The following is a 13,704-nucleotide window of genomic DNA, read 5'->3' on the forward strand; positions in this document are numbered from 1 at the left end:
ATAAAGAGCTCTCCTTTGCTCTATAAAACAATTTTCCACAGATCCTCAAAATGTAAAACTCTCTGCTAAGACGTAGTGAATCATCTTAGCCAAGAGCATGCAGCTTGCAGAAAATGATGCAATTTTTCCTGAAGCATGGACTAAATTAAAAGTAAACACCCCTGCTAGGAGAGATCTAAGTAGCCCAAAACCAGCTCTTTCAATATTCTAGAGCAGCCATTTTCAACCACTGTGCCGTGGCACACTGGTGTGCCGCGAGTGGTCCACAGGTGTGCCACAAAAATGTGGGGGAAAGTCATTTATTAGTAGGGTCAATGGGAGATGTGAGCTTCTCCCTCCCTCCAATGGCAGCATGGTGTGCCTTGTCAATTCTCAAAAACGTGGTGGTGTGCCTTGACCATTTTAGTGCCTTGTCAGTGTCATCTCAGTGGGCCCTGAGATGGAAAAGGTTGAAAATCACTGTTCTAGAGGTTTCCCTCTATTTAATCAAGGAAGAGAACACTCAAGAGAAAAAAGCACCACCCAATCACCTCACTGAAGACATGGTAGGTTCCAGTTAAGCAGACATATAGACACCCTGCAAAATGTTCAAACACGATGCACATTGGTTTGTGCTGTTAATGGGGGTCAATGCAGCTGCTTTGAATCACAGAGATGATATTCATACTCTGACCATTAACTGGTAAGGGAACTGGAGAGGGATTCTAAGGTACAAAAAGGTGACTGTACCCAGACACAAACCCTACTGGAAGGATGTACACAGGTAGTGTCCATCTGCGCAGCTGGAGATTTTGCAAAAGTCATCACTGTCTTATTTGTTTATACTGTTTACAGGGTAAATTTTACATATGACCAGTCTGCCTGTGCTATGGGACCAGGTGCCTGTGTGTTTTAATAGGTTATGTAAAATGATTTTTGACTTCTCTCCTCATAGTGCAGTGCTACTGCATCAACTAGAATTCTCCCTTCTACCCAGTGTGTTAAAGATATAGATACCTCATGGCACAACCAGACCACTCATGTGGGATGAAAAAAAGATACAAACAACTGACTATAAAGTGAAATTGGCCCCATGTACGGATTAAAATGCTCTTAAAAATTATATTTAAGGGTTGCATTGTGAAGAACCTGGAATAATTGCATAGGCTCCAATCCACATCACGTTATACCCTTTGTTAATAGAAATTAGATTCATTTTCACAATAACAGCTATGAAATGGCATTTTAACTTTTATTAGGAATGCATCAGTCCACTTTTTAAAATGTAGATTATTATGAACAAGTAATTGCATTGCAGTTATTGGAGGTGTGTTTCTAAATCATACCAATACCCCAAAACACAAACCAGTTTAAATATTATTACTTCCTCCAATAAACTATTTTTGTGAGGTTGAACAGAGCTAAGGGAGGTTCACTATTTTCAAATAGCTATTTTTCCCAGTGACACTTAAACTGGTTTCTGTATTTTTTTTAACTGTAAATCAAATGAGAAAACTATACTTGCTAGGATGCAATTCCATTTTAAAATGATTCTCTTTTGTAGTTTTTCCAATATTAGCATTCATAAGTGGCTAAAACCAGGAAGAACTGTGCACTACAATCCTAAACCTCAGGTGTAAGTCTCACCAAGTTCAGTTGTCTACACCAGTGGTTCCCAACCTGGGGTACATGCACGCCCACAGATAATTGCCAGGATGTTTAGTGGTACTGGAAAAAGAATTGAATAATAGTGAAAAGGCAGGTCTGTATTAGAATGGCCTTGCGGAGCTGGCAAGGCAGGAAGACAGCTAGCTGGTTGTGAAAGCCCCACCAACTGCTAGTTCCTGGTCATCAATTCATGTATTATCAGATATGGACCAGTAGTTGAAAACATATAAACTTAAAATAACAGCAACTGTATTAATTAAACATCATCTTAATATGAGGGGTACAATTTATGCACATGGACTGCCAAGGGGTATGCAAGTAAAAAACGTTGGGAACCACTGTTCTAAACAATGACTTTTGAAGTGGCTGATCATATATGGTACATAGTCTTAATAAAGTGTCACTGAACACCTTATTTGAACTTTTACTATCCAACTATCCAACGTATGTAGAAATGGCCAGAGCTTTAAAAAGAACAAGAGTATTATTTGAACCCAGATCATCTACAATACAGACCCCACTTATAACAATGAGGCATTTGAGAACACAGTCTGCACTTTTCAGTAAGGTCACTCTTCCCTAGCACACACTGGTAATTCTCTCTACCACCTTGAGTCCACAATGAAGGCCATGTGGCATTCAGACCCTGTTCTCTTATTCGCCTTTTTGCACAACTTTCTGTCAGAGAAAACATCCTCTCTAAAAAAAACAGTTTTTCTGTATCTTTAACGTCTTGACAGATTTTACCATGAATTTATCACCATTGGAAGGAATTAGCTATAAGTAGGTTTTGTCTATGAAAGCCTGAGTGACAATAATAAATGTGTTAAGTCCTGCGGTATTCACATGTTTATGTGAAGGATATGCGTATGGTATTATTTTTTCTGCTATAACTAAATGTTCATAGTGGTGGTGAAGTGTCTACTCTGACTGAGCTGCCCTTCCATCAGAGAAAAGCAGAGCCAGTAGAAGGGTTTCAGTGGCCATTGGCTGAATTGCTCAGATTTTGGGGAAATATAAAAGCAGAGGGGTCTACAGAAACCACAGGAGTAATGGGCTTAGAAAAGAAGGAAGCAACCTAAGAGAAGTCATATTGTGCCATACACAATATGATGAGGAATTTAAGCATCTAAGTTTTCAGTCAGATCATGTGTACTTTCTGCCAGCAACTCTGTGGAAGAATATAAGAGCCCTGCTAAATCATGCCAAAGGCCCATCTAGTCCAGCTTCCTATAGCTCACAGTGGCCCACCAGATGACTCAGGGAGCACACAAGAGACCTGCATCTTGATGCCCTCCCTTGCACCTGGCACTCTGAGGTAGCCTATTTCTGAAACCAGGAGGCTGCACAAACCCATCATGGCTTGTAACCTATGATGGAATTTTCTTCTAGAAATCTGTCCAATTCCCTTTTAAAGGCATCTAGGCCAGATGCCATCACCACATCCAGTGGCAAGGAGTTCCACAAACTAATGACACACTGGGTAGATATTTTCTTTTGTCTGTTCTAATGAAAGCTTGGGAAGAAAAGCTGGGAGTTGCCTAGAACTGTGCTTCTCAAACTATCTGATGTACCCGAGTAGAGTTTTTTCCCCCTATGTGCCAGGGACCAAAACCATATCTGTGCTATATTATTACTTTTTTTTATTTCCTTAAGATTTGCTGTGAGTCAGCAGCCAACGGCTTGCAGACCAGTATAGGTCCATGGACTACCACTTTGTGTAGCACTGACCTGGAGGGATTGGTCAAACTTGCTTAACGCAAGAGCCAACATATTCCCTCAAGTCACACATAATATGTTAGAGTCACATGTGGCTTGTGAGCCATGATTTGGCCACCCACCCCTGGCCTGGAGGGAACGGGCAGAGAGAAGAGGTGCTTAACTAGGAGAGAAGCTGAAATTCATAGAAGACATTTGAAATAACTAGCCAAATGATAGGCCTATAGTATTCCTTAACTGAGACAGGCAGGGGCAAAAAAATCATTTCCGTTTCAACATCTGTATCACTTAAGTGGAAAGAATTCCAAATGAAGAATTCCAAATGAAGGTGGCCTCTTAGCAATTCCCTATGTATTTTTTTTTTTTTTAAAAAGCGTACATCAAGCTGAGAGCCTATCTCCTCAGATTAAGGGCCAAATCCTATCCACTTTTCCAGTGCTGATGCAGCTGTGCCCTTGAGGCATACACTGCATCCTGCAGTAGGGAGGCAGTCACAGAGGGTTCCCTTACCTCAGGGCTTCATTGTGGCTGCACCGGTGCTGGAAAGTTGGATAGGATTGGGCCCTCAGTCTATAAATGGGCTGGGTGTATCTTATGCCATACCCCTTTCAGCTCACGCACTGTGGAGCTGGTAGTGATTAGCAGTGTGTATCAAAGCTGAATATTGGCACAGAAGATGCTTTCACCTGAGATGTAAAGGAACCAACTATAAACAAAAGGTTCCAAAATGATGCACATGGTGACTTTTATCGGGCCAACTTCATAAGGATGTAAGACAACTAACATTTTGCATGTACGGTTATGAATAACCTCAGCAGAAGAATGATAGAGGAAGGAACTGAAACAATCAAACTGCACCTAATGAGATTGGTTCTCTTTTCATTTAGCAAACAAGACAACTTTAAGAGTTGGGGAAATATAGTGGTATATGAAATTATGAGCAGTGCTGGAAGACTGGACAGGGATTTTTTTTTCACCCGCTCTCATATTACTCAGCCTGGGCTTCATTCACAATTGACATTGATTGTCAGTAAGCATAAGATAGACAAAGGAAGGACTTATCTTCACAGAATACATAATGAACATAGAATCTGTTGTCATAAGATAGGGTGGCAGCTAGTACATTACTTCAAAAAATTAGAAAAATTCATGGGAGGTCTTCTGATAGCAACAGTAGTTCAATGCACATCCACAATCAGTGACAATATACCTTGGAGAACAAGATACTGGGGTTAAAGAACAGGAGGTGACTGTCACTTTCATGCCCCCCTCTTTGTGAACTGCCCAGAGACCGCCTAAAGAAACCTGGTATAGGCAGATCATCCCATATCCAGACTATTCTGAAATCCGGACACTATTGTCCAAGACGTTTAAAACAAAAATTTTCTGTAGTGTGAACACTAGAAGGTCTTGTGCACATTACCACATACAGTGCAGGTATAGCCTGTAAGTTCTATTCTCTGCTCTGTGGTTTGTACTTATACAGACACTGTTGGAAAACGTCAGAGACCAAGCTGTACTCATTCACAAGCTCTTACCCTCTTGCCAACTAAGGGCCCAATGCTATCCAACTTTCCAGCACTGGTGCAGCCGCAATGCAGCTTCAAGGTAAGGGAACAAATGTTCCCTTACCTTGATGAGGTCTCTGTGACTGCCTCCCCACTTCAGGATGCAGCACACACCCCATTGGCACAGCAGCACTGGCACTGGAAAACTGGATAGGATTGGGCCCTAAACTGGTCCAATTGACCACTACAAACCAAGCGCACATTGCTTTGGATAGCATTTACTATCCCTCGACACACACCGTTAAAAAAAAAACAACAGCCAGAGAGAACTAAGCCTGCATTTTCACCTTGGAAGAGTAGCTGCAGCAGACACCTTAAAAAGAATTCTTTTTTGTTACTCAACTACCTTGTCTTGCCAATCAGATACGGATTCCAATGAAACAGGGGAGGAAGATAGCCAACTGCTAACATTGCATTTCCTCGATTTAATAACTGGAATTTATATAGCAACCGAGAATGAGGTTCTTTTCTCATCTTCTACAGCAGTTTGCAGTGATCCACAATCCTTAAAACTTCCAAAAAATCTTATCTTCAAAATCCATCATTAATATTACTGATTTGGAGCTAGAAAAATTGTAACTCAGAGGGGCTTACCAAATGCAAGTGAGCTTATAGCTGATCAAAGATTATGAATTTACTTTTTCCAGGTACCAAGTCAACTTCTAGAGTGCATTGGCAGCCTGATCCTTTTCATCTCTATTCAGGAGAAAAGCCTACTGACTTCAATGGGTCTTACTCCCAAGTAAGTATGCACAAGGTTGCAGCCTGAATCTTATGACTGAGCAGCCTGAATCTTATGACTGAGGAATTTAAAACAAATGTCAGAAAAGTGGAATGACAGTGAACCAATTTGATCAGCCCAGGCAAAGTTCATCATTTCCTCCCCTATACAAACCCACCCACAAACTTAAAATCTGGCTAAAAATCTAGAGATTGAGAGAGAACTGATGAAACATAAAAGTTATATGTTTTCTTCACCTTCCTACCTTTTTCCTTCAGGAGAATAAAAAAGGACAGACATTCCCCAATGAGAACAAAATAAATGTGTTGAAGGATTTCTGTGTGATCGTCTCATTCTAGTCCAGTGTTTCTCAACCAGTGGTACAGGCACCACCAGTAGCAATTGAGGTGGTGTCTGGTGGTACTCACAGGACCCCTTGGCCCCTGCTGCCTGGCAGCGAGGCCAAGCATGCAATACAACAAACAGTGGTAGGAGACTCCAAAGCCTGCTTTTCTGCACTTGGAAAAAGCCCTCCCATTCACCCCGAGCCTCTTACTGGTGTTTGTTGCATTCACATGTGGTCTCCCAACCAGATGTAATTGGCAATTATGTCACTGCCAGTTATTTCTGGTGGTACTTTGAATAGGTGGACCATGCAAATGGTACAGCAGAGGACAAACGCTAAGAGATACGGTTCTAGTCGTCTTCTGTTTTTATTTTCTTTGCTCCTGGAGGACATTCCCCAGACTTGCAGGGAGATGGTGATGTTGGTGCTTTAAGATCATCAGCATGGGGACCCCGTAAAGTGTTCAGGGTACTGGGCAGGCCTGCTGCTGGTGATGCAAGTGGTACAGAGCTGTTTGGGGAAGAAAGAATGGGCTGACCTTGAGCGACTGAGGACACTGAAGGGGCTGGTGCTACTGTGGCAAACAAACGAGCCATATTCTCCAGGGCAGCAGTTTGTCTGTCCATGGCGTCTGCAATACGTCTGGTAGACGTTTCCATCAGAGTAATGAGTTTGTCCATATTTTTTGTGGCCCGGTCCACATGACCTGCAAGGATGGAGAACTCCTCCTTGCGAGCTTTACATTCCCTGGTCTGTGCAAGCTCAGAGGTCTCTCTGTGTTTTGAGTGCAAATCAGACAGAGCATTGACTAGCCTGTCGCCCACTTGTGAGATGGCATCCACAAGGTCTGAGGTAGCGTCGGTGTGCTTCCGCTGCTTCCTGGTCCAGTGGCTGCTCAGTATGTCAGCATCGACCAGGGTTGCCCTGGGGAAGGAGCTGCATGGGCCTATAATTGAAGAATATGCATATTAATATGGCCTTCTCCAGACAAGTACCAGTGTACCCACTATCAAAAGAACAAGTCAACCTTAGTGGTCTACAACTAGGGCTTAATTTCAGCTAGATATCACTAGGACTTAGCAAGAATAATGACAGCACTTCTGACCATAGGCAAAGTTCCTTTCCCTTGCTACAAAGCAGGAGTGTCCAAACTTTTGGGCAGGAGGGCTAAATTTACATAAATGAATCCATTTTATAAATTTACATAAATGAATCTAGAGATGGAACTTACATGAATGAATAAAGGTCTTGCAATAGCTCAAGGCCTATAAAAGGCTGTGCATAAAGCAAGGCCAGCCTTTCCTTTGCCGATGCTGCTGCAACATAGATGTGAAACAGCAAGCAGTGGAGGAAGCCTTCATCCCATAGCTCAGGTGAGAGGTCAGACAGTTGGCTGTCACACTGAGAGCAGTTGCATCAGGCCAGCGCGGGTTCCAGCAAGTCTCCGGAGGGCCAGAGGCTCATTGGAGACTGGGGGCTCCCTGAGGGCTGGATTGGGATTCTCCGAGGACCACAAGTGGCTCCAGGGCTGGGGTTTGGGCTCCCCTGCTAAGGGCGTAATCCTAACCAACTTTTCAGCGCTGAGGTAAGGGCAATGCAACTGCAAGGTAAGGGAACAAACATTGCCCTACCTTCAGGAGACCTCCATGACTGCCACCCCCACAACTGCAGGATGCAACAAGTGCCCCATTGGCACAGCTATGCCAGTGCTGGAAAGTGGGTTAGGACTGCGCCCTAAATCTCATATGTCTGCAGTTACAGATGTGGGCTTCTAATGCACAATTTCCATGTAGTCCCAGCACCTCTCTATTTTCAGGAACCAGGGACAGCCACATTCACAACCCTGATTTAATCCAGGCTCAACCACACTGCCATAAAGCACTCAAAGCAATGCTTTTAAAGCAGTGAATCTTAACGCTCCAAATTCACCTGAACTGGCAGAAGAATGGCTCTCTCCTCTAGCATTGGGAAAGTTGGGTGAAGCCTCATCACCTGCTAAAAGAACGTCTTCTCCATGCTGTTCCCATTCATCACCTGGGGACTGAGCATTTACAGTGTCAGAATCCATCCGATTATCCTGGAAGTAGCCATTAGAGTCATCTGCAGGCTCTGGAATTGATGCCTCATCATCATCAGAAACAAGAACCACGCTTAGCTTTTCAGTCTTCTCATGCTCCAGGCCCAGCTTCTGTGCCTCACGATTCCTTCGATCTATAGAGAGGGAAACTTTGGACACCACAAGGCCCTTATGCATGCAGAGAAAACTGTTCAAGGAATCATAAAACGGCAGGGCACGTTGACCACTCACAGAGGAGTTGTTCCCGCAGACGATAGCCTTGTATCCTCGCCGCAGCTCCTTGGCACGCAAGCGGCACTGCTTCATGTCCCGGTCGTAGCCATATTCCCGCATCCGATCGGAGATCCACTCATACTGGGCCTCATTGCGAAAATTGGTGGCCAGGGAGGCTTGGACTTGGTCATCACCCCAGATCTCAATGAAGGTTCGGATTTCTTCATCAGGCCAATATGGGTTACGGTGGCGAATGCTCTTTCTAGGAGCAAATGGCTGGATGTTCATATTCTCTCTCAACAGTTGCTGTTGGGCACGAAACAGCGACTTGGTAGTTGGTCTAGTAGACGCCAAGGGGCGTTTTGTGCTTGTGAAGTACACAGATCGGAGATGGTCCAGTTCTTGCAAGTTACTCTGCAGATTCTTTAAGAGGTCTTCATTACCAGCCATTATTTTCCTTACGCCTTTGCTGTCCAAAGGAAAAAATGAAGACAAGAAGCCAATGAAAATTTCATAGGCACAGAGAGGAAGGGTATTCTTTAGCATTAAGCAATTTTTCTGACCCTTGTGGGATTTTTGCAATGCAGTCCTTTCCACAACTTCAGTTTAGCCAAGAACACTCATTTACATCCTGTTCTCATAAACAGCGGTTACAATGGCAAACTAAGGCCCTTCATATAGCTACTGCTGAACTGTTTGTAGGTTACAAGAGGGACTCTCTCACCCAAATTCCTTTCCAAGATGCCTCTGTCCATGACAGAGACAAATTCTCCTCCCTAGAAAGAGCTATGCTGTATCTTTGGAGGCTAACATTCTATGCAGGAGTACTTGGGAGTTCATTTATAAAGTTACAGCCCAATTCTATGCATGTCTACTCAGAAGCAAGTCCCATTATAATCAATGGGTATTACTCCCAGGAAAGTATTGATAGGATTGTAACCTCAGACATATCCATAAGAAGCAAGTACAGAATTGCAAACATCTATCTTTAGGGCCTCCTAAACACTAGCTCATAAGCTTTTTTCTGTATGTGGTTAGACATGGAGCTGGTAAATAACTCAGTGCATAGATCTTCAAAAAGGGATAGCTGTACCTTGACAGGCTACATTTCTATCAGTAAACTCCCAAATTCAATGGCATTAACATGGAAAAAGCATATGCAAGGTGGCATCCCTTGTTCAACTAACAGAACAAGCAACATAATAAGGATGCTTAACATTCACACAGCACTTCCCCAGGTATGCAAAGCACTTCACATGCATTATCCTGTAATCTTTACAATGAGCCTGATTAGGCAATTAAGTTTTATTATCCCCAAAGTGTAGCTGGGAAGCTGAGGCTAAGAGGGCATGGCTTGCCTAAGGACATCTACTGAGTTCACAGCAGAGGTGAGATTCAGGGAAGGGTAAGTCCCCATTCACAGCTCAGGTTCTCAGTTACTCATGATGGAGCAATCCCATATTCTCTCTCTGAGCATGGAAGCAAGCTTCTTTCCAAGGGCTTAGGTTGTGATCCTAAGCATACTTTTTTGAAAGTAAATGCCCCCATTTGTCTCTAGGACTTACTTATCAACTAAATATGATTAAGATAAGGGTGCTAAACTTCCAGAGTGAAGTGAAGGGTAAAAAATAGCATAGTATAGTGGGGGTTCACCCACCTATGTCTGCAGCCATTCAGGATTAAAAGTAGTAGAAAGTTAGTTGATGCATACTCTTAATTATATGACAAATAGAACTTGATAGAGATCTGAATGTTCAAGAAAAAAACCTGGGGAAAATGGCAATTAAAAAAAATTCAGTGGAACATTTTGGGAAACACCAGAAAAAAGTTGCGAAATATTAACTCTTTTAGAATAAGAGAAATGCTTTGTAAAGCAAGGTTTTGAAAGCTGCCCTTTACTACTGCCCTTGCCTTCTAATAACTATATAAGACCGACTACAGAACATGGACATTACAATTAATGGATAATATATGTACAACTTTCAAAGCCTCTCACCTGCTTCAGATTCCTCCATCTTCTACAGCATGTGAAAAAAAACCAGTCTGTGTCTGGATATACACACACCATATCCAGAAACAAACTAATACGTCAAAGAATAGAGAAGCCAGTTTCAATCCAGTCAGTTGTCTAAAAGCCATGGAGATAAAAAAAATAAATAAATGATCAGAATAAGAAACTGTTTCAGAAACTGATTCTGACTAGGGAAGGAAGTTTAACAGGTTATGTTATTTTTTGCTTAAATTACATGACATAAAGCTAATCAGTTATCAGGATACTATTGCATTGGATGAAGATAAACTTTATAACAACGTATAACTCTTCAGTAGAGTAACTCAATGTATAGATTTACCACAGACCATAATATTGAGATTTGTTAGACTGGAGAGGTATACCCCCCCCCCCAATTCAAGGAGCCAGAGGATAATGGTGACATTATACAGTATGGAGAGGAAAACATTTGAATCCAGATAATAAAACTTTCCTTTTGTTTACAATAATGTCGATTACTTCTATTCTCCATTCCCCCTTTTCCCAACTGGCAAAATAAGGTATCTTGTTACTCCAGCTTTAATGCTGAATACATCAGTAATTATTATTTTTTTAAATAAACCTATCTACACCTCTAAATTTCACAAATATGCCAGTCATTTACAATTTTATGTGCATGAAATATGATGTAGTTAATCTTGAACTAGCAATATTGAGAGCTGGCAAGAAAGTCCTGCATTTGTTCCCAAAAATGGAAGTTTCAGCACTTTTGGAAATTTTATACTTCTCATCCTTGTTACTGAGGATTTGGTATATAAAGAGTCTTTCCAGCGGCTCTTGTTCCCAAATGTTTCTTTTGGATATAAATGATTGTAAGGCATGTCTCCAGTCTAGTTCTTGTTGAGATAGGAAAATTCCCTCTGCTTCAAAAACCAGCACAAACCAGGCCTTCAACTCCAGTACAACTTGGTTTCACTGATAAGTCTTAGGAAGGTGGAACTAATCCAATACTAGCAGGAGGGCTGAATATAAACATCTCATGAAAAAAAGCTATAAAAAAACTACTAGCACAGTGATTCTCAATCAGTGGTACAGGTACCACCAGTGAAAAGGTATCTGGTGGTACTTGTGGGATCCTGGACACCTGCTGCCTGACAGCAAGACCAGGAATGTGACCCAGTGGTGGGAGACTCCAAAGCATACTTTTCCATGCTTGAAAAACCCCTCCTGTCCACCACCCTGAACTTCTTACTTGTGTTTGCTGCGCTGCATCTGGCCTCCCAACCCAGAAGTAACAGGCAATGATATCATTGCTAGTTACTTCTGGTTTGGGAGACCAGATGCAGCAATAACATTGCCAGTTACTTCTGGTGGTACTTTGAATAGCTGCACCATGCAAAGCAGTACAGCAGAGGACAAATGTTGAGAAACACTCTACTAGCAAGTGTGATCCTCCTGCACTCACGCAGTGAAAGTAACATTATGGCTTTCCTGGAAGGCTTTTTGACTATTCCTTGCACCACCTTCTATCACCCTGATCCTTGGCGAAGGTGCCACTACACTCCATCCATTTCCTCCAGCACTTCCACCGGTAGCATCCCTGGGTTCGAGGAGATCTACCTCCAGCTTTTGCAAACCAGAACAACACTGTTTGTGTGTTTGCAAATCAAGGCAGAAGGGAGAGAAGCAGTGGGCTTCCCCACCTTCCTCCGCCCAAAAGGAGACTTCCTTCCTCCCAAAACAGAACCTGCTCTGAGCCAAGAGACAGGAAAAACAGGGACAAAAGGCAGCTCCAGATCTTGAGCAGCCCCAATTGCATTTGGGGGAACAGCACTATGCACCTGGGATGTGGCTGCATTTATATACATAAATGCATATATATATACTTAAAGCCTCTGGGATTTCCCCCCACTCTTCCTGGTGCCCCTCCCTGTGCCTAAAAAGTCCCCCACCAATGCACTTTCCCCCTCCACTTGCAGAGCCCCCCTCCTGGTGCTCTCCACTGCTGGGGTGGCCATGAGATGCTTGCACCAGCCTCGCGTCCCCTCCTCTCTGCCTGCCCTAAAAGGTTCCTGCTGCTCCCCGAACACAGTCGCACACTTACTTGCAAGTTCCCGGCTCGCTCGTGCGCATGCAGGCCTGCTCCCATTGGACGGGCAACCTGACGAGCGCGCCGCCCGCCCAATGAGAGGAGGCTTCGAAGAGGCAGGCCAAAACAGAGGAAGAAGACAGGGAGAGAGCACTCCATCAGGAAGGTGGGGAGGGGAGAGGTTGTGCAAGCTTGTGAGTGACAGGGAGAGCCTCCAGTCAGAGAGCATGGGGGGAGGGGAGGGGAGGGGGTTTAAATTGGAGGAAAAAAAGGGTTTATGAAAGAAAGAAGTTTGGAATAAGGAAACATCAGAGAGTCAGGAAGGGATTTCAGGGGATCCTTTAATTGCAGAAGGAAAAAGGGGAGGGTGCAAGATGTGCAAAGACTGCAAAAAAGAACTTGCAAGATTTGCAAAGGGTTTGCATAAAAGACTGGAAAAAAGAACTTGCAGGGTTTGCAAGGACTGTACAAAAAAAGGCTGTGCAAAAAGATTTGCAAAGACTGCAAAAAAAAAGGGACTTGCAAGATTTGGGAAGGGTTTGCAAAACTGTGCAAAAAAGGACTTGCAGGATTTGCAAAGACTGTGCAAATGCAACAAAAGACTTTGCAAATGCAAAGAATGCAACAAAAGCAGAGATTAAAAATGGATCTTAAAAATCAAGTGCATGAAAAATCCCCCATCATCATTATTTACCTGGCAAACTCAGTGAGGCATTTTGAGCCACGCAGATGAGATAGAAGAAGCAGCAAACTTCAAGGAGAGGGAGAGAAAACAGCCCTGGGAAGCGAATCTGCAACTTTCAGCGCACCAGGGCAGGCAGGGCTTGCTTTTCAAAGCACTTTTCCTTCCCACCATGCTGAGAGGGGCCCCACGTGACCGTCAGCCGGACTTTCTCTCTCTGGTCACTCTAGGGGTGGGGCTCAGGCGCAGCACCGACGCAACAGGGTCACACTGAGAAGTTAACTCCCCCCCCCCCCGCAAATCTTTGCTGGCTGTTCTCAGTTCGCCTGGAAGATCCCTGGGGAAGGGGGGTGCTGGTGGACCCTCTTAGCTGCTTGCAGATTGTCTTCGTCCCATGTTCCCTGCATAAGCATTGCCCTCTCTGAAAACAGGATAGTCCTCCAGATTTCTGTGAAGGTCATCCACAGAAGCCTTGGACTGACGATCAGCTTAAAGAAAACACAGGTCATGGTTCAGGATGTGGACTCACCTCCCAGCATTACAATCTCTGCGCATGAACTGGAGGTTGTCCATGACTTTGTGTACCTTGGCTCAACGATCTCCGACACTCTTTCTCTTGTTTGTTTACCGAGCTAAACAAACGCATCAGTAA

At 43.5% G+C, this 13,704-nt stretch overlaps 1 protein-coding gene across 2 annotated transcripts; it reads right to left on the reverse strand.

Moving 5' to 3' along the window:
* Window positions 1-13,140, reverse strand: LOC136649634 (uncharacterized). Of its 2 annotated transcripts, none has more exons than XM_066626411.1 (4): window positions 13,065-13,140; window positions 10,288-10,419; window positions 7,931-8,760; window positions 1-6,947 (listed from the first exon to the last, which is right to left on the reverse strand). In XM_066626411.1, the coding sequence occupies exons 3-4, from the start codon at window positions 8,739-8,741 to the stop codon at window positions 6,352-6,354; spliced, it is 1,407 nt and encodes a 468-aa protein (XP_066482508.1). In that variant the 5' UTR covers window positions 8,742-8,760; window positions 10,288-10,419; window positions 13,065-13,140; the 3' UTR covers window positions 1-6,351. The 2 variants fall into 2 exon arrangements, with proteins under 2 accessions (XP_066482508.1, XP_066482509.1); XM_066626412.1 differs by lacking the exon at window positions 13,065-13,140 and adding an exon at window positions 12,234-12,336.
* Between the last annotated feature and the right edge of the window lie 564 nt (window positions 13,141-13,704).

Source organism: Tiliqua scincoides, chromosome 4 (genome assembly GCF_035046505.1).
Source record: "Tiliqua scincoides isolate rTilSci1 chromosome 4, rTilSci1.hap2, whole genome shotgun sequence".
NCBI lineage: Eukaryota > Metazoa > Chordata > Lepidosauria > Squamata > Scincidae > Tiliqua > Tiliqua scincoides.